This window comes from Protobothrops mucrosquamatus, unplaced genomic scaffold (assembly GCF_001527695.2).
Source record: "Protobothrops mucrosquamatus isolate PMUCROS unplaced genomic scaffold, P.Mucros_1.0 scaffold391, whole genome shotgun sequence".
Lineage (NCBI taxonomy): Eukaryota > Metazoa > Chordata > Lepidosauria > Squamata > Viperidae > Protobothrops > Protobothrops mucrosquamatus.
In genome coordinates, this window is record NW_015386723.1 from 686,337 (window position 1) to 708,616 (window position 22,280).

A 22,280-nucleotide genomic window follows, 5' to 3' on the forward strand; every position below is an offset into this window, starting at 1 on the left:
TAGTTCTGAGATCACATCTGCCAGTTCCTTCAGAACCTTGGGTGTAATCCATTTGGTCCAGGTGATTTGAACTCATCTAGGGTGGACAGGTGCTCACTTATCATTTTCTTGCCTATCTTAACTTGTGTTTCTAATCTGTTTTTTACGGTACTGTTTTTGATAGGTTGGACTGTTTTTTCCCTTTGTGTAAAGACAGATGCAAAAAATGAGTTAAATAATTCTGCTTTCTCCCTGTTGCTTGTCACCTTCTTGCCACTTTCTCCCACTAATGGACCAATCATTTCCTTAACTTTTTTCTTGTTTTTTACATGTTGAAAGAAAGTTTGTTGTTGTGGTTGTTGTTGTTATTTTTGACTTTTGTTGCAAGCCTTAGTTCATTTTGAACCTTAGCTTTTCTCACTTCATATTTGCAGGCTCGGGCTATTTGCTGATATTCTGCCTTAGTTATATGCCCCTCTTTCCATTTTTTACAATTGTCCTTTTTTGTCTTTCAACTTATCAGTGAGTTCTTTATGCAGCCATGCTGGTTTCTTTTGAGAGCTGTTATTTTTCTTCTTCACTGGTATTGTGCTAGACTGGGCTTTTATAATCTCACTTTTCAAAATTTCTCAAGCTTCTTGAATTGTTTTCCCCTTGAGTATTCTCATCCATGGAATCCTTCCCAAGCTCTCTCTAAGTTTATTGAAATTAGCTCTCTTAAAATCCAAGACTCTAGTTTGACTGTGTTCTATTGCTTATGCTTGCATAATGTTGAATCCCAATATTGCATGATCACTCCCCCCCAAGGTTCCTGTGGCTTCAACACCTTCTATCATTTCATCTCTGTTAGTAAGAATTAGGTCCAATATGGCTGACCCCCTAGTTCCCTTCTCTACTTTTTGGGAGATAAAGTTGTCTGCTAAGTTTGTCAGGAATCTGTTTGATCTTCCACTTGGTGCAGAGTTTGTCTCCCAATTGATGTCAGGATAATTAAAGTCCCCCATTACTATTATGATGTGCTTCCTACATACCTTAGTTAGCTGACTAGCAAAAAGTTCATCTATTTCCTCTGTTTGGTTGGGTGGCCTATAGTATACATCTATGGCAATGTCATTTTTTCTCCCTTGTATATTGACCCAAATGCATTCGAGACAGTTTTCATCATTGTTGTGCTCTATTTCTATAGAGATGTAGTTATTTCTTATATAAAGAGCAACTCTACCTCCTCTTTTACTTGGTATGTTTCTTTTAAATAATTTAAATACCTCTAGCTGTGTGTTCCATTTGTGGGTTTCATCCCACCAAGTATCCGTAATGGCAACAATATCATATCTGCCCTCATTTACCTGAATTTACCTGATTATATGATTTATATAATTAGATTATTTATAATATTTATTTATAGGCTCCTTCTATCATGAATTGCAGCATTCAAATTGAGGTTCTAAACGTGAGCTGTGGCTGAAAATACTATTTTGGGCATTTTAAGAGTTGCTTCACACATTTCCATATATTGTACACAAAAAGGATCCCTTTATAGAAATGGATGGCTTGCTTCCTAATGCACCACAAATATCTGAGGTAGCTGAGTTTTTTTACATTATTTTTGAGCAAGAAAACTCTTTTGGGTTTCAGTGATTTCTAAGCATGTGCATAAAGGGGAATTTTTCCTTAGTAGGGTGAGAGCTTACCAGGAAATTCGAGGACTGTTGGCTACATACATACATACATACATACATACATTACATACATACATACATACATACATAATAATCCTGGAAGAGAGCAGTGATAGAACCATGTCCCTATTGTTCCCAAAAAGCCTAGATGTCCATGTAATTGAGGGAGTTTTACCTTGTAGTGAAGTAAACTATTAATGAATGCCATCAAGACTAGTCCAAAAGTATTAGATGATCAAAGGAAGATAATTTGCTCTTTCACCTACTTGTAAATATACTGCAAACAGTTTTATTTATAGAACAGGTATTTGAATTAAAAGAAAACAAGATCGTATATTATACTTGTTTTATAAAGCCAGCTTAAAAATTATTTTCAGGAAAGGAAATATTCAAGTTCCACAAGTTGTGCTCACTTTTTCATTGATCCTCAGAGTGGTACTGTGTGATAATTTCTCTTTGCAGGTAGAGTTGGCTTGTATCCCAAATGAAGAGAACACGATTTTCATTCATAAAATAGGCTATTTTGCCTTTCCATTCCTTTGCATGCACGCACGCACGCGCACACACACACACACACACACACTTCTCTCCAGATACGGTATGAGAGGTTGCAGAAGAGTGGGATTGGAGAAGCAAATTAATAGATCCTTGTGGAAATTTCCAACAAGATCTAGTGTACCTTACGAAACTATTTATTTTGCTAGGGAATCTCAAATTGCTGCACTCAGATTTTTAGATAAACTTTAAAAGGAATAAGAAACAATAAGAGCAAAAAAAATGTAAATGCTGGAGACAAGAGAAGGAAATTTGGCTAAATCTTGTTTACATTAATACCCTTCACTATTCCTTTCCGTATCTTTCCATCCTTGCAAATCATTCTTGCTTCCACCATATCCAAACACTTCTGTTTTTTAGACTTCTCATCTCTGTCTTTCTAAGAACCTCTTAAATCCATCCAGCCACAACCATTTACACTTACGGTGCATATGTACATTAGACATGTGGTGATATATTATTTGTTTACAATAAGCTCTTTTTGAACATTTTCACAATCATAAGATATAGGGGCTGACTGTTTATCAGGCCTGCATCTGAAATTGTGGTTGCTGATGCCGTGTAGATAAAAAGAATTATACATTTGTTTGTTTCTCGGTGGTTGAATTTGCTTACAAGTCTGTTGGCACTACTCTTGAATTACCTAATGGAAGGAGTACATTGCAGTTGGCTTTTTCCTCAAAAGACAAATCTTATGGCAGGCTATACATTACATTTGATTTCAGAAGAGATTGATTTGGGGGAAGGATATATATATGCGTAATGTTTCCCTTGCCTCCTATTTTTTTCTTCTGAAATTCCTTCCTCTTGAGGCTTTTACTCTTTTGAGTTCCAGCCTATGTTTATTTTGCAAATGTGGGCCTAGGTATCCTGGGGGTTAAGTTTAGCTAGGATTGGAAGTTGTGCTGCGATGGTTGAGCAGTCTTTCCTTTCCACCCCTTCTCTCATGCAAATAGCCCCTCCCATTCTGCAAAGAAGTCAGGTCTATAGATTTTCAGTAATATATGTTGCTGTAGTGTAAGGTGGAATTCTCACCCTTGTAGTGATATTTATCTATTTCTCTCTGTGTCTTTCAATCAGTCAAATTTCTATATCCATTTCACAAATATGAGTCAGTGGTAATTCATGGAAAAATATGATGCTGTTTAAAAATATTATTCTACCTAAAGTCTTCTTTAAAAAGTTGAGAAGTTGAAAAACTGTAAGAGCATGTACAAGCTTATTCATTTAATTATGCAAATTTATACACATTTAAGAAATCTGACTGCAACGTGCCAACTGGTGCTGGCACCCCAACAGGACAAAAAATATTCATGATTAGTATATAAACAACAACGATAAATGAAATTAGGACTGCCTCTTTGTACCTCTTTGCCTATTTAGTTAATTTATCTATCCCAGAACTGGACTCACAGCCTCTAAATTGGGCTCATTCTGATTGTATACTGCGACCTTTACGTAGTCCATTTGTTTCATTGCACATTCACATTATGATCCTTTGCATCCAAGGAAAGTAGCCTTATCCAAGGCAAGGGGTCCCATTGGGGTTTTGAGTAGGATGCCAGGAGCCATATTCTAAAATGCAGTGACTTTATTAAAAAATTGAATTTCATTTTGTTTTGTGGGGATAAAATCATCAACTGGTGTTAAGTTTAAAATGGGTAGTTCATTCTGCCCCCTGTGTCTCATTAAATAGCAATAAATGTAGACTTATATTCCGCTTCATGGTGCTTTACAGCCCTCTCCAAGTGGTTTACAGGGTCAGCCTATTGCCCTCAACAATCTGGGTCCTCATTTTACCGATCTCAGAAGGATGGAAAGCTGAGTCAACCTTGAGCTGGTGAGATTCAAGCTGCCAATCTGCTGGCAGTCAGCAGAATTAACTTGCAATATTGTATTCTAACCACTCTGCCACCACGGCTCTTGACAACATGACGACAACTTCTGGAGATCTCTGAGATTAAGTTTTTCAAGAATCATAAGCTTGCCTGGAATCACTAGTGGTTGATTAAATTGAGGTATACTTCTTTCCTACTAGGTGTCCTTTTGTCCATTCTAGTATGTTGTTTCTGAATTGTGTACAATTAAAACCTGTTTCTTGGTGGCAACTGCCTCTTATTTTGATGTATTTGGATATTGTTTCTCAGGCTTTTCCAGAAAGGTTACCTGTTTCAGTTTTGCCTTGCTTAATCCTTGCTAGCGTAAAGCTTTGCCATACTATTCCTTGCCAAGTCAAAAAAGCAGAAAAGGGTATTTTGTTCATTTCTTCCAAAGTTATTCCATTATTTTATTGGCGCTTTATTGTAATTGTAATTCAGATGTGGTACTTGGAAAAAAAAAACCAGGGGGTATCATATTTTAATTAGTCACCGTGTCAAAGGAGAGCTACATTAATTATTGGAAATCTCGCCATCCAGATGGTTTTAATTTTCACAGCAGGGAACTGACATCTTTTTAAGGTGATACTTTTCAAATTAAAATCAGCCTGGGTATTACTCATACTTGTTTTAGTTTGAGAGTGAGGTGGTGTATCTTGTAGTTTTGAAACTGCCCAGCTTTTTCCTTGGAGTGTTTTGGAGTGGAGAGGTACACACGCATTTTAAAAGAGGCCGAGCCATTTGCTTTAACATGATTGAAATTGACAATTTGGCTCCAGAGAATGGAGGATGGGAGGTAGGCAATCTTTTTGTCATTAGGATTTGTTATTGAATCTACGGGACAAGAGTTTGCCAAACGTTGTTTTTATCTGACAGTCAACATTATACACAGCAAAAAAAAAAAAAAAAAGTTGAAGGATTGAATTCCCTGAGCATTTGACCTATTACTGCAGCAACACTGGCAGACAGAAGCAGCAAAGTTAATGTGCAGTTATGCTGGCCAACACGCAAATTATCCTCACACTGGGTTAATCCATTGGCTTTCCTTGCCCAGTGTTATCTGTTTTGACTGGCAGCAACTCTCTTGTATCCCAAAAAAGAGCTCTTTCTCACAACTCTTTGGCAAAGATGTTTCCCTGTTCCTTATGGGCCTTTCTTACCATCTCTGCTAACATCTTCCTTGCAGGCATTTTTTTTTTTAAACCAAGGAACACCTGCTGTCTTTTTTCCAAAGCATCTGTTCATGGGTCTCTGTGAAACTGCTGAGCCCGGTTCCTGGAACTTGGCTCACTGCACTTCTCTGCAGTCAAGGTGGCCTGCTTTGGCCTTAGAACCGTGATGTGAATAAGTAGCCCTGTGTTTCGTCTTTGATCAACTTTAATTTACGGTTTGAGTTTGGCTCGGTCAGATGAGGCTAACTTATATATTCTGAATCTACAGCATGAGGCTTCTTAAAATTAATGGGCTTAAATTAAGAACATACCTGTCCATTTTTATCGCTTGCCCTTGTTTCCACCACCCCAAGTGCTCTTTTGAAACGATAGAAAGTCTATTCCAGGGCTTTTCAACCTTTATCACCCATTGTACCACTTTTAGAGTATGGCAACATCCGAGTACCACCAGTCACCCAGCAAGGTGTCAAAAACTTGATGACCCCCCCCCCCCCAAAAAGGAAAAAAGTGATAAAGTACAGGTAGTCCTCGACTTACAACAGTTCGCTTAGTGACTGTTCGAAGTTACAATGGCACTGAAAAAAGTGCCCAAGCCACAGCTGAGCAAGACACCTGCCTGCCCGCCCGGTGGCACTCTTCCTCCTGTCTGAGGTTTCCATTGTTGTGAGCATTTCTGTTGAGGATTGGCAGCGGGGGTGGGGTGGGGGTGTTTGGTTTTTATTCCTCCCATCTGCTGGGTGGTTGCAGCAGGTTTTGGTCACTTCACATGACCCTGGGACACTGTGACCGTCGTAAATATGAATCAGTTGCCAAGCATCTGAATGTAAATCACAAGACCCTGGAGATGCTGCAACATTCCAGCTGATCGGCGCTTCTTCTGGGCTCAGCAGAAGCACCAGGATCAGCGCCGATCTCCAGCTGGATCCTGGCGCTGATCCTGGCGCTTCTGCTGAGCCCTGACAGCCCTGCAGCTCCAGCCATCTCTCACTCAGGCTTGTGTGGTGCTGCCACCAGTTCAGCTCATTCCCCTCCCCCGCTACCACTTTTCTGGGATGGTCGCGTACCACCTGCCAGGTGCCAATGTACCACAGGTAGTACCCGTACCACTGGTTGAAAAGCCCTGGTCTATTCTAAAACCACCAGAAAAATCTTCATGCGGTTAACCAGACTCGTTTCCCAGAGATGGATCTTCCCGTTGCTAAAATTGTGTTATGCATAAAAAAGATGGAGTTATAAACAAGCTCAGAGAGAAGTCAAGATTTGTAAAAAGTGTGTCTGTGGGGGGGGGGGAAATAGGATGGGACGAGGTGCAAAGAAGAAAAATGTATGGAATAACCTGAAAGAAGACAAGTTTGGTTGGGCTGGAACATCGCACAATATATTATTTTGCAATCATGTGTCACCATACTGTTTGGGCACGATCTCTACTCTTGCGAGCTGCAGTTGGCATCATGTTCCTCTTACTTTTGAGGCCACAATGATGAGCTGCCTCCTGTTGCTCTAATGTATGAATTTCACTGCATGATAAAACACGGACCCGTTTCTTTTGAAAGAAATGATAAAATGGATAAGGACGCTCAAGGAACGGATGTTCCATCTTTGGTGTATTAGGATAACGTATTAGGATAATTAGGAGAAAAACCTAATATGGAGAATTTTCAGAGAAAATTCAGCCACGCAGACATCTTTTTTTCTAGTGCAGCTGGGAAGTAAGGAAATAATCTCAGGAACTTTCTTTGAAAAACTTTTGAGGAATCCCAGCTTGGTACTTGGTACCCTTCTAGTTAGTGCCATTCCGAGACAGTTGATGAGGAGACTAATTGGAAGCCCCGACTTCCTTTCAAAAGATTTGCTGCACCATTTGAGATGCCAATTCTTGCCCGCAGGTATTGGCCCATCTCACAATGCCATTTGAAACAGGTGGCGGGAACAACTTTCCTACTAATCCAATGCTTTATTTGCCTCCACACAAGTAGAAAAGTAGCAACTCACCTCCCTACATCCTCCCCCCTTTTTTCTTGATTTAGCTGGATTGGATTGGATGGGTTGGGGGGGTGGGTGGGATGGGATTGGCTTTGTAATATAAAGTACAATCTGAAATCAGTAATTTCTAGACGCCCCCTGAAATTTGAAAGAAAGCGGGGTGGTTTTTGTGTGTGTGTAAAACTAATGCTATTCTCATTTCTATGGTGTTTTTTTGATTAGGGTTGTCGTCCTATTTGTCCCCCCCCAAAAAACCCCCACAACCCAACTGTGTGCCCCTTAACGATATATAAATGGATCGTTTATGAGAGCTGGTGTGCTCAGTTTGTATTGCATGCCTCCAGTCATATAGCAATGATACCCTGTCTCTGAATTGGAGAACTTGTAAGAAGTCATCGTCTTCATTCACTTTATTATTATTATTATTATTATTATTATTATTATTATTATTATTATTATTATTATTATTATTATTATTATTATTATTATTATTATTATTATTATTAAAAATTATATAAATTTATATACCGCCCTATCTCCCTTACGGGACTCAGGGCGGTGAACAGGCAATAATAAAAATCACAATAAATATTAAATAAAAAGCCTGCTCTAAAATACCCCATATAAAAACCCCTACCAAAACACAATCAGAACTACGCCAAGTCTATGACCAAGTCTGGTAAATGCTTGTAATTTTTCCCCCTTTTTTTCTTTTTTCCTTCTTCTTCCTCTTCCTTTACAAGCCCAGCTTCTAGTGGAAACAGACACATTTGGCAGTCAAGTCCGGATCAAAGGGAAAGAGACAGACTTTTACCTTTGTATGAACAGGAAAGGAAAGCTAGTAGGGAAGGTAAGTGTTTTCTATTAATTCATTTGTAATATGAGTGTTACCTTTAGCAGTGACTGTGAACTCCCACAATGATGTGTTCTGAACTTTGCCTGTCAGCCCCAAATGAAAAGCAGGATTTGAGGAATGTGGAATTCTTCAAGCATTCATGCTTTTACTTAAAAACAGAAGAAAGAAAAAAAAAAATCCTAACTCATAAAATTAAGTACTGTGGCTAACCACTGGGGTTTTATTACTGATTTCTCTGCGTACACGCAGGTTTCCATTTTTACAGATGCATAAATTGTTAAAAGATGTGCTCCTCTTGTTCTCTCTCCAAAACAATTGGGAGTTTGCATTACATGATAGAAATCTCTCTTACCTTGGTGGTTTAAAACAGGCAGAAGCAGAAACAGAACACTGCAGAAACATGTTAAGATGTTAGACAATGGGGTATCACTCTTAAAATAAAAACAGTTTAAAATGAAACGATATTGCAGTCTAGATCTTATTGGGGATGGGTTTATGCTTCTTATATTACAAGAATATTTCATTACCTTTGATCCTCACACACACAGTGGAAGCATGCAATGGATTATATAACATTGGCCTATGCCTCTTAGCTGCTAGCTTCAGATTAAAATGTAACCATTACTTTTTTTTGGGGGGGGGAGGTAGTTTCCACCCATGTTTTGCTCTAGTTAGTTTGTTTGGGTCACATTTTTGGCACATTTGGAGTTTGACAAGGCAGGCAACAGACAAATCCAGACTCCAGAGATTTTAAAAAAGGATCTTCCCTGTCTCCCTTCCAAAATTAATTCTTACATTGGCATCAGATTTTTCCCCAGGGGGTGGTGGTGGGGTGGAATCTAAATGTTTGGTGGTGGGAGACAGTGTGAATTTAGTTTAGAGTTGTAGGTCCAGAAGCCACATTCTCAAATAAAAACCAGGTGCAGAAAGATACATTATTTAATTTTAAGCAAACTTTTCTGTGCTTTCAAATATGGAACCCCCTAGAATCTCTCCGGATGTCCCTTGGACTGATGGTGCGCTATCAGAACCACTATGAAGAGGCATGACCAACAATACAAAAAGTTTTTTACAGGTGCTCCTTTATTTCTTGCTAATAATAGAAACATTCAGAGAGAAAAAGTCTCTGGTTTGTTTAAACACTGAATAGATAACACTGCTTCCCTATTGACTAGGAAAAATAGCATTTACTAAAAACTGGCAAAGAATACTTTTATTCACAACAGCAAATTCTTTAATTTGGTAAAAGTAGCATTACTGGATCAGAAGACCAGCAGGTGATAGTACAGTATAGTGATTATTGTCAGATTAGGATGGAGATCCAGCTTCAGATCGACATTTAACTAATGGGAAATCTTCCACTATTTACTGACTCACAACCTGATTTACTTCTCAAGGATGCTGTAGGAATAGAGAGGGAAAGAAAAAAAACCCCTGTAGACTGTCTGATATTCTTGCACAAATGGAAGAGTATAAATATACCTGCTCTGTGGTATCCGAAGTAGAACATCCAGATTCAGTCACAGTTTTGTTCCATACAGTATTAACCTTGTGAACGCTAAAGCTTCCTCCTTCCATTATGTATTCAAGATGGACAGTGATTAATATTTATATGTTACTTATATGTAAGGGTGTAGGTCTATACATATGCTGTATATAATATGTTTAAATGTGTGTTATGTATGTGTACACTTTGAGAGCAAGGAACTAAATTTCATTTTTAATGCGTGCCGTTGTGCCCACAGTAAAAAATGAAAATAAAGGTTATCTAATCTAATCTAATCTAATCATAAAATAGTGATTATTTGAAAAACCATTTCTACCCTGTTTATCCAAACTATTAGATTATTAATAAAGATTAGTACTTCATATCATGTGTTTGATGTACAAAACACCACATGCGTTATAATTCTTTCAACAGTCCTTAAAAATGGATCTGTATTGCTAGTTATTCCAGTATTTCAGATGGAACAGGGGAAGATTGCCACTAAGAGAGATTTGCCTATTGACATTTAACAAGATTACATGAGAGGTGAAACTTGGATCAAGAACTTCTATAGTTGCAGTTTTATAAATCACTGGGCTGTATCGGATCCCATCTGTCCGAATTGGTGCTATTACCTTACCATCTCTTATTCTTTTATTTTCATATGTAAAATAAAAAAAGAAATATCCATCCTAGGCAAACAGCTGGGCTGCAATAACTGCCTAAAGTCACTGGGAATCAGGCAGCAAATATATTGAATATATTATGGTTGGCACAGTCAACCAAATGTTTAGACTGGATTTGGCATTTTTATTCATTTATTGAGTCCTGCCCAAGGATCTGGAATAGGCAGATGTTATTGTTTGATGGACTTAAAGGTTGTAGGATGTACTGTAAGCTGTTCCAAGTAAACCTGTCTTTTCAAATGACTGATGCTGAGTTTGTCAATGTTCAAGTGGTGCTCCAGATGTTTTGGGATTGCACGCAAGGTGCCTGTTATTATTGATATTATCTCTGCTTTCTTTTGCCACAGTTGTTTTAGTTTTTTTGCAGATCTTTGTATTTTGTGATTTTTCTCCAGTTCTTTCTGTTCTATTTTGCTGTCTCCGGGTCTACTATATATAGCGTAGTCTTCTTTTTCTGTCTCTCTATATATGTATACACACATGCATACACACAGTCATGTGAAAAACTAAGTATATCCTTGATTTCTATGATTTTATATATGAGGACATAGTAAAAATCATCTGATCCTTCGCAGTTCTTAAAAATAGGTCAATTCAGCCTCATATGAACAACACATGACATATTGCATCATATCAACATTTTATAAAAAGAAAGCCAAAATGGAGAAGCCATGTGTGAAAAACTAACAGCAGCAATTGCTTATTTAAGATCATTGCTGATCTTTGGTATTGTGTTAACACACACCTTGATGCTGGAGACCAGTAAACTTCTAAAACTTCAGCTTTTATAGAGGTAGTCACACTTGCTTATGATCAATTGATCAAGGTCACTTAATTAGCAACACCTGGCTGCTACTTAGCCTCTTCATATCTATGGAAGCTATAAGGGTGTACTTGTTTTTCACACATGGCTTCTCCATTTTGGCTTTCTAAAATAAATGATGACATGATGTAATATGTCATATGCTGTTCATCTGAGGTTGTATTTACCTACTTTTAAGAACTGCTAAGGAGCAGATGATTTTTAGTATGTTCTGATACATAGAACTATAGAACTGAAAGAAGGTAAACTTAACTTTTCACATGACTGTATATTTGCGTATTCAGAGCTTTTAGTTTTGCTTGAGTCCAGTCCACTGTTCCAGCTGTGTATCTAATGACTGGAATTGCCCAAGTATTAATTGCCTTTTCTCCACTGCATTTGGAATTTATGATTTTTCTTCACTCTAATGATGTATTCACTTCTTACTTTCTTTTTGACTACAGTATGATTGATGTTGTCAGCTTGATGAATGCCTAGGTATTTGTAGTGATTGTCTTTATCTAGACTCTTGATGTTATTTTATAAGGCATCTTGATTCCTTCTGTATTCACCATTTGCTCCCTGTTTATAGTAAGGGTGGCACATTTGTCCAGTCCAAACTCCATTGCAATATCTTGGCTTTATATTTGAACAGTGTTGAGCAGCAATTCTATTTCAGATGGTGTTTTTCCATATAGTTTTATATTGTCCATGTAAACGAAGTACTGTTAATATAATAATAATAACAAACCCGGAGCTTTGCTCACTGGTCAGGATGACAGGAGGACATGTGAATTTTAGTCCAACCCATCAGTGCTATTGGTTGAAGGATGATGGTTCAGAGCAGAGGTCCCCAACCTTTTGGGCACCAGGGACCAGTTCTGTGGAGAAAGATTTTTCCATGGACTGGAAAGTGCGTGATTTTATGTGCTACCTGCATCCCATGGATGGGTCTTTGCTTGTTTGTGCGGACCAGTTGCTGGCATGCTGCGGCCCGGTACCGGTCCACGGACCGGGGGTTGGGAACCCCTGGTTCAGAGCCTCCATGACTTTTGATAGCTTTCAACATGGAAATACATTATTTTTCATTGAAACTTTATTTTAATCAACTGAACAGATTTATTTATTTTTCATGGATTTCTTCTATTTTTTTAAAATGGTGTTTGATCATCAATCTAAGTTAAGATTTTGTTTGCATGTGTGTGTCTATAGCCTCATTGTAAAATATCGTCTTTGATTCTTATCCTGGCCTTCCTTTTCTTGTCCCAATTCCTAACAATTCCAACAAATAGATTGGCATGACCAACTGAGAAACTGTACAGGTAGTCCTCAACTTACAACCACAGTTGGGACCAGAATTTCCATTGCTAAGTAAGGCTAAGTAAGTTGTGCTCAATGTTACCTTTTTGCTACACTTGTTAAATGAATCACTGCAGTTGTTAAACGAATCACCCAGTTATTAAGTGCATATGGCTTCCCCCATTCAGTTTGCTTGCTGGAAGCCAGCTGGGAAGGTCCCAAATGGTGGTCACATGACCCTGGGCCATAATTAACATGCCAGTTGTCAAGTGCCCAAATTTTGATCAGATGTCTATGGGGATTCTGTCATTGTTGTAAGTGTGAAGACTGGCTTTAAGTCCCTTATTTTTCAGCGTCATAACTTTGAATGGTCATGAAATGAAACGGCCGTAATTCAAAGATTACCTGTATAAACATTCGGTTATAGAAACAAAGCTTTCCAGTACCAGTAACCTCTTGAGGCAGGTGGGTTGGGGCAAGTGAGGGAGGACACAAAACAAAACAAAAAATGTTAGTGATACTGGAAGTTATGTTCACCAGCAATATCTTGGCCTCAGCTCTTTTTCTGGCAATAACTTGAGTAACCGCATTCTTAATATATTCAACAGCCAATAAAACTCACAATACATATTTGTGCCTGGATCAAGATACAGATATTTAAGTCCACTCTGGAGGCAAGAATCCCTTTAAGTTCATTTGCCAATAATGAAATTGTGGGCTGTTTCTCTCCCCCTCCCCCAATTCCTTTCCTATTAACCTACTTAGCATAAGTCTTTCCTAGCATGTGCCATCTGGCTTTCTTCTCTTTCCCAATGAACATCTTTGGATTCTTCCCCAGCTGAAAACCTGGTCTGAGTTTTAAACTCTTAGTTTCCTATTATCATCTACAAAGGACATTACAAATAAGAGCAGGGAAACCTGACCAGGGCTAGGTTTTTGAGAAACAGGATGAGTTCCCTGCCTTGTGATTTGTTAGGTGAGGTATCTTCACAAGTGGCATTCACCCCCCAGACCTAACAAGAAGAGTTTCTACATCTTTTCTTCATTGAAGCTAAATTACATCTCTTCCAGTTTTCCTGTGCCAAGGTTTCCAGTGGAGTTTTTTTCTTCTTCTTCTTCTTCTTCTTCTTCTTCTTCTTCTTCTTCTTCTTCTTCTTCTTCTTCTTCTTCTTCTTCTTCTTCTTCTTCTTCTTCTTCTTCTTCTTCTTCTTCTTCTTCTTCTTCTTCTTCTTCTTCTTCTTCTTCTTCTTCTTCTTCTTCTTCTTCTTCTTCTTCTTCTTCTTCTTCTTCTTCTTCNCTTCTCCTTCTCCTTCTCCTTCTCCTTCTCCTTCTCCTTCTCCTTCTCCTTCTCCTCCTCCTCCTCCTCCTCCTCCTCCTCCTCCTTCTCCTTCTCCTTCTCCTTCTAGATCTTGGAATGCAATCTCTCTGGAATTTGCTCTCATTCTCTCACTCTTTCTCTCTCCTTCATGCACACTTTTTTCCCTTGTTGATTATTGTTTGTCACTTCACCACTCAATTTGGCCATGATATTATGAGCAGGATTCTAAATCTGTTTATTGTATGTTTGCGTTCGGTGCATATACACAGCTGGTCCACATTAACAAAAAATGTAGCCAAATCAGCCAGCTTTAGCAAATGCTACGAGTGTAGACAAGGCTAATAATTTTAAACATGAGCAAGCTAGTCAAGGTCAAGTCGATATTTCACATAGTTTCTTCCAATTTCACTAGAGGTGAGCCTGTCTTCACTAGCTATTTCCTTCTTTTGATACTAAAGCAGGGTTTTGCCCTTTGTTATGTTGAAATTTGCTCTTTTGATCATTACATATGTAAAATAAAATATGCAACAATAATTATGATGATGTATAATAACAGAGCCTGTATACCTTTCAGGGCTCAAAAGCAGTTGTGCAAAATGGCTCAAGCTGTTTTTTTTTTTTTTAGCATCCAGGTTTTAGCAATATCTATGTATCACCAAGGTTCTGATGGATCCCTCTGCCAGCTACATATTTTAATATTCAATTTCTAGATATTTAATTAACTTTATTAAAAAAACACTAGTTATAGTAACATAACAGTGTTGCAAATAAAAAATTCAAATATGGTACTCAATTTTAGACAGCTAATCTTTAGAGTTGTGGCTTCTCTGAGCTTTTAGAGTGCAGTGGATTACAAATCTCAATCGTTATTTGCATTGTAAATAACCCCTCAGTCGCTGCACTTAAATCAATGAGGTCATTTCCAGTAAGTCTAAGATCTATACTGGCATTACGTCTGTCTTCATATTTGTCAAAGGAAATAGTAGTAAACTGTAGTCCAAGCAGATGGTTTTGGATTGTCCTAATCTTAATGCATTGTTTGGCTCATGGAACATGATGTTTAAGTCCTGAAAATCCCAAGTCTGGGTCTTGGTTTCTTCAAAACTTTAGAATTGGGGAAAGGCCCCCTCTCTATTAGCTTTTAAGAGAGGTGCTGCCAATCAGTATAGACTGGACTAAGGCCGGAAGGACCAATATGAGTTTGATCTAAATAAGCAAGGCTTTTTCATGGAATGCTGGTGGCTTCCTTATCTAAAATGTAGCCATTTTACAATGCATGATCAGGAATTTTCTTCTGGAAGGACAGGAATTAACACATACACACACACACCATGGGACAACCATGACCTGATGACTGATAATCTCCATAGACACCTTCAGACTGATGGGTTTCAGCTTCCAGAGTTCCCCAGCCACCATAACTATTAAGAGAATTCTGGACATTTATTCTCTGGTATTTTTCTTGATGATCATAAATTAGCTGAGTGGAAGCTACATTGGAAAAGGATTATTTAAATTATTCAATCCCGTTTTCCTACAATCTGTAATATTGCATGAACAGAAATGGAAAATGTTCATGTTTTGTACATGAAATAATTGTGGCTATCCACACAGAGTAGGATAATAGGCCTGTTCTTTTAATAGCTTTGCAGTACCTGTAATCCTACAGTAGTTATATGACGGGTCATAAAAGTGGAAGTGGATAAAAACTTTTCATCATTGTGCGTCCTCGTTGTCAGCCATTCAGTTGTGTCCGATTCTCGGTCACCGTATGGATGAGCACTCCCCATGCCTCTCTGTCTCACACCACTTCCATCATTGCACTGTCAAGCCAGTTGAGTCTGTCCAGTCTGGACAGCCACTTGTCTGAAATGGGTTGGGCTAGAAGACCCCCAAGGTCCTTTCCAGCTCTATTCTGAAATCTGAAGTTTTAAGAAAAGTTTGCAGGGGACCCATAATTATGCTTTGAGCATGTGACATTAGATTATGCCAGGGCTCCTCATTTGTTAATGATCAAATCCAAAAGAAGTAGGACAGGTATAGGATAGATCAGGGGTAGGCAACCTTGGCTCTTTTATGACTCGTGGACTTCAACTCCCAGAATTCCTGAGCCAGCCATGCTGAGGGGAAAGGGAGAGGTTTCCAAGCTGAGCCATGCTGGCTCAGGAATTCTGGGAGTTGAAGTCCACGAGTCATAAAAGAGCCAAGGTTGCCAACCCTGGGATAGATCCAAGATCAGCAGCTTAATTCATTAGAAGTGGAACAATCTTGGTAGCAAGCACTTGTGTCCTCTTTTCTTGAGGTTCCAGATTGTCTTCCAAGCAAACAGAAAGGCAGAGTTTACCCCAAGAGAGGCCTGGCTTGATAATAGTGATTTACTATTTGGCTCTCACAGTGGTTGGAGCAAGTTCTCTGCCTTGGAGCTGTCCACAGTCCTGCAGGTGGCTAATCCTTATTCTGATCCCTACTTTCTCACGATACCTTCACATTCCCCAATTGGTTTTTTTTTTAAAAAATCAGTTCTCTCATTGCTTAGGTTTTCCCTCCTTACTAGTAAAGAGCTTACTTCTTCTTCTATAGGCATCAGATTCCCCGAGACAGATTTTGATTTTTTTTATTTGATTTTTTAAATTTTACCTTTTATCACTTCAGCAAAACGATAAGATTTTTATTTATTTGTATCTCGCCTTTGTTCTTTTTTTGAAATAAATTACTCAAGGCAACAAACACACCTAATATTCCTTCCTCCTCCTATTTCCCCCCCAATAGCAACCCTGAAAGGGGGGTAGGACTGAGAGAGAGTGACCGACCCAAAGTCACCCAGCTGGAGAAAACCTTCAATTTCCCTATTGACACTTGTGAACTGTCAGCATCCATTGTAACAATATACTGTGATTGCTTTGGGGTTCATCGGCTTTCAGTTCAAAACAGCTGTGTTGTGACTGTCTTGCAGATGACAGACTAGAAATGTAACTCTGGATGCAGATCACTAGTGATCCCAGAACCTTGTTCATTTTGGGACAAGGAGGACACCATAATTTCCCCAGAGTATCCTGGGTGATTTGTAGATATACTGAACTTAACCCACTTGATAAGTGTTGTATTGATTCGGATTAGCATGACCTTAATCCTCTCAAACTGCTGTATGTACAGATGAGAAGGATATTTCTTCCCCTCCCCCAGATAGTGAGTAGCATTGGAATGGAGGTAGAAAGGGGGCCCAGGGACATTTTTTTTTAACAGTACAAAATGCAAAAGAAGACAGGGAGTGACACATGGTGTGAATGCTTTGAAGTTGGCTGCTCCCAGGAGGTATCCATTATTTGCCTGGATTATTTTAAATAAATAAATGAATGGATGGATGGATGGATTTCAGTGTGCAGGAAAGCCTAGGAGAGCACATAATTTTTTTTTCAGCACTGAAGTAGTATCTTTTATAAAAGTTGGGGCGTTTCATATGTGCTTATTTCCTCATGTTAAAAATAAAAGTACAGGTAGTTCTCGACTTACCACCACAATTGACCCCAGAAGTTCTGTTGCCAAGTGAGACATTTGTTAAGTGAGTTTTGCCCCATTTTACAACCTTTCTTGCCACGGTTGTTAAGTGAATCACTGCAGTTGTAAAGTTGGAGACATGATTGTTAGGTGAATCTGTCTTCCCTATTGAGCTTGCTTCTCAGAAGGTCACAAAAGTTGATCACGTGACCCCGGGACACTGCAACTGTCATAAATATGAGTCAGTTGCCAAGCATCCAAATTTTGATCATGAGACTATGGGGATGCCGCAATGGTCGTAAGTGTGAAAAATGGTCATAAATCACTTTTTTCAGTGTCGTGACTTTGAACAGTCACTAAATGAACTGTTGTAAGTCGAGAACTACCCGTATAAGCTACAGAACTGCAGAAATGATTTTGGAGAAGGAATATGATGACAGTTGAAAAGAATATGAACTAAGCCCACGAAGGGAAGAAAATGTTAGAAAGAAACTCAAGATTCCCCTCCCTTGATTCTCTTTGGTATAAGTGGGGAGGGAGAATACTGTCAAGTTTTAAAGAGTCTGTTATTATAGTTTATATTAGTGGAGTTCCAGTATTTATTGTGGAGTCCATTTCCTGACCTGGCCTAACTCAAAGGACTGACAGGGATGAGTTTCCAGTCTGTGTAAAGCATGAAGATAGTAAGAATTCCTAAAGGGGGAAAAGGAAAAAAACCAACAAGAGGTTAATTAATAGGTGCAGAATAATTTTGTATGTTGAGCTGTGAGTTCATAAAACACTTTCACTTATTTCAACAGAATATACAATTGATAGCCTCTTTTACAGTGTGCCAATAGATATTAAAGGGATATGAAAATATGCATCAAATGTGCATTGCAATGCAGACAGAGTTTGCCTGCTGCATTTGTTTCAATGGGCTGCAGGTTTACGTGTGCCCTTAAATAAGGAAGCTGCTTCTCTGCAGTATTGCGTTCAGTGAGGTGCATATTTGCCTGTGCTTTTGAAGGCACAATCCATATTGATATCTCAGACACCAATTAATTTCCACAAGAATTTTCTTTTCGAGGTGCTGTTTATATTTTTGCATGCATTTTTTTTTGCAGTACTATTGCCAGTACAGAGAGTGTAAATTTGATAGGAGAGCCAGTTTGATTAGTGGCTAAGGCCTCAGGCTAGATAGCAGATCATGAGTTCTAGTCCCCCACCTTAAGCCAGCTGGGTGACCTTGGACTAGTTTCTTTCTCAGCCCTAGGAAGCAGGCAATGGCAAACCACTTTTTAAAAAACAAACAAACAAACCCTCTTGCCAAGAAAATTGCAGGAAGTAGTACAGACAGTCACTAGGAGTCAATACTGACCTGAAGGCACAAAATGGATGATAGCTAGACAGACAGACAGACAGACAGACAGACTAGAACATTCATAAAAGTTGATGTAATTTTCTGTACTACTGAAACTAGAATATCCAAATCAGAAACTGAACTTGTCAGGGTTTTTTTGCCATATGAATAAGAGAAACATTTCAACAGTTTATAATAACTATAACAAATTCATTATAAAGGGAATATGATAGTTGGGTCTGACACACTCTCCTCAGCTATCATTCATCCATGTGCAAATACTCTTGTCAGTGGCTGTCAGAAGTATGTGGAAGAAGGTCATAAGTTTTGCCTGTGGACTGAGCTGCATTACAGTCACATATTTCATAAATGGAAGCTATTAATATATATAAACACTGAGCTTTCTGTTGTGGTTAAATTCCAGTTTGGTGACCCTGCCAGGTAGATAAAGTTTAAAATGTTAGAAAATATCAACCTGACATCCAGTGGAACAAAAATGTAAATATTTAAGCTTTTTGCTAAGCTGTTTTATATTATCTTCAGTTTGGGCTGTCTTTAGAATGCTACAGATTTTTACCGATTGATATTGGTAGATTTTTAGAGAGTAAAAATGTAACTTCTTCAGCCAAGCCATTTTCTTCACGGTTCTGTATTTCTCACTCACTTATCAGCTTCACCTTTGAAGAAAAATACTTCCAATAGTGTTGGACAATATATAAGATTATAAGCAGTAATTCAACAGGACGGGAAATAAAAGAATTGTAAAAATAAATTTATGTGAAAGAGCTATTAAGGAGAGGTTTAAAAATTCATGGTTTTTTCCCCTTGATCTGTGGCATCCTGATGGAAGAGTTTTCAATTGCTATGTTTCACCCTAGACCCAGCAAAGATATTCTTAATGGGTTTTTAAATTATTCTTAGCTATTAAGCTTTTTTCTGGATTGAAGTTGGTGGTAACAACTGGCTGGAAAGAGACCAGAAGGCAACCTAATCATTCATTTAGCAGCAGAAAGTTGATTGAGAGTTGCCATTGAGTATGGCCAACTACTGAAGTGATCCAGCAAGTCACATGCAAACATTGGCTGATATGCTTCAGATTTCAATGATCACCCAAAGTCACATTAGGTATAATTTCTGAGTTTGTACAATGTATAAACCACACTGATCTTACTTCCGATGGAACGAGAGGGAGAATGGGGATGCCAAACCTTTAATTCACTTAAAGATCCCTTAACGGGACTCAGCAGATACGTTGGGTGGAGTGATTATGTGATGTTGGAGTTCTTAATTTTAAGGGAAACTAAAAGCTAATGTATGAAATTTAAATCCTGAAGTTTTAAAAGTGCCCTTAAAGTTTTTATTTATTTTAAATGATACCAATATATACAATAATAAAATTAAACAATCCAAAAAGAATGAAAAAATAATAATAATCTACCTTAAACTCATGGCCACTTAAAATAAAAAAAATTAAAATATCATGTAATATTGTTTATAGTACAGTAATCAAATACAATATATTATTGTAAAATTCCATAAAATATTTGCTAAAGAAGAACATATTGCTTCATCCTTGATTACTGGAAAATACTGCCTTTTCTAGGACAGGGAATTAACACATTCCCAAAAGCTAATCCTTACTATCTAAAATAATGCCAGTTTCCCAATTTTTCATTATTCTTTTAGCCACCCACCATATACAGTACCACCGAGAATCCGATTTCAAAGCTTTGGCATATGTCAATATCACATTAACATATTCAACATTTAAAGATTGTCCTATGAATCTACATACTGTATGTATATATGCATGTATATTTTTTAATGCATGTGTATATTAAAATACTATTCTAGGAAAATTACAAAACTTTACAAGGTACTATTATATGGGTCAATGAACCCTCAATTTTTTTACACCACCACTAGTGAAATTCTTATGTCCATCATTTCAGGTACATTCTTTGGGAGTTCAGTACACTCTAAACAATTTTTTTGATTAAGTAGTCAACTTTAATCTCAAATCTGTCAATACCATATTAGTTTTTTAACAAGATCTTGCCACTGATGAGGAATCATTGGAGATTCCAAATCTTTGTTTGATACATCCCAGAAGTATCTAATTTTAATATCACTCAGTTTGTGATAAATATACATTGTAGGTTTAAAATCTGTCATGGATTCCCTCAAATAGGAAAGCATCTGAGGTCTAAAAGGTAAATTAGATTTAATGAAAACAATGTGTTCTAAGTCATAAGAAAGATTAAAGCTTAAATAACTATGGGTTATAAAGTTATTTTTAAAATAAATATATGAGATTCTGTTGGCTTCTGGTATGTTTTGTAATTATGTTAAAATAAATAAATACTTTGAAAATTGTATTTCCCTCCATATTGCTCTTGGATAAGAAATGAAAAAATAGGTTTTGGACTAAGCATTTGAACAATAAATTAAGAGGTTTAAACAGCAATAATGGGAAATGTCCTTATGTTTAGGTTAATCTGTCTGAATCTTTTGGGCACCAGGGACTGGTTCTCTGGAGACAGTTTTTTCCACGGACCAGAAGGTGCGTGGTTTTGTGTTTTGCCTGCATCCTGCCGATGGGGCTTTGCTTATTTGTGCAGCCCGGTTGCTAGCATGCCGCAGCCCGGTACTGGTCCACGGACCGGGGGTTGGGGGCCCCTGGTCTACAATATGTCATTGGATGAATATCTGTGGAGTATCAGTATTATTTCCACTGAATCTTGCTTAAGATGAAAAATGTTTTAGTGTGTTGGGCCACAAGGAGCCTTTGTCTATATGCACTTAGCTTAGAATTATAGCATCCCTGAAAGTGTATTCCCAGTGGATCATTTCCCCACCTCCCCCTTCTGTTCAATTATGTCAAATTCTTAAAGATTGCTGAACAAGTCCCTGCAGTTTTCTTGGCAAGGGTTTTCAGAAGTGATTTGCCATTGCCTCTTTCCTGGGGCTGAGAGAGAGTGACTGGCTCAAGATCACTCAGCTCGTTTTGTGGCTTAAGATGGGACTAAAACTCATGAACTCCTGGTTTCTAGCCTGGTGCCTTAACCATTATACCAAACTGGTTCTTGAGTGGGCCTTTTTCATGATGAATGTGACATGCCATGTATTATAGTAAGGAGTGCCATGGCTATTATTTTGAACAATGAGAAAAAAACCATTAAACAAAAGTATTAGGCCTTTTCATACATTCATACATTCACCTGATTAACAGGCACATCTGTTTCAACAGTGGGGTGTGTATTGAAAAAATAAAGCTGCTTTATATTAATTCATACAGCTACCCTTGAACTGAAGTTCTTCTGAACTTAAGAAAGACAGGCTGGATCTAAGCAAAAAGCTAGCTAGTTTAGTATTTTATTTCCATAGTGGCCAACTAGATCCCTCACAACCTTGCTAGGAAACATGATGGCAGTAATTTCGTTTATGCAATGGTTGGAGAATCGTTGGATTTCTTTGGGATTTTGCTAAGACAGCACATAGCCATATCCTTTCAAAAATCCATCTAAGCTCATCACCATATTTTATGGAAATAAATCCCATAGCTTACTGATGTGAAGCAAGATATGTTTTTTCATGTTCTTCCAATGAGCAGTGGCTCTTTCTTTTCTGAAGACATAATAGCCAGTCTAAAGGTGTTACTGTACTCAGCAGAACACAGGTTTATGGAAATGGTGCCTACATGAACATATTTTCATCTTGTTTACCTCCCCTTGCCCCTTTCACTGCCAAA

General features: G+C 38.0%; 1 protein-coding gene across 1 annotated transcript in view; it reads left to right on the plus strand.

Annotated features, from left to right (window-relative positions):
• Positions 1–22,280, plus strand: part of FGF18 (fibroblast growth factor 18) — a 138,557-nt gene that overhangs the window by 107,979 nt on the left and 8,298 nt on the right. The window contains 1 exon segment of the mRNA XM_015815976.2: positions 7,989–8,095. Coding sequence (XP_015671462.2) covers positions 7,989–8,095 — 107 coding nt within the window.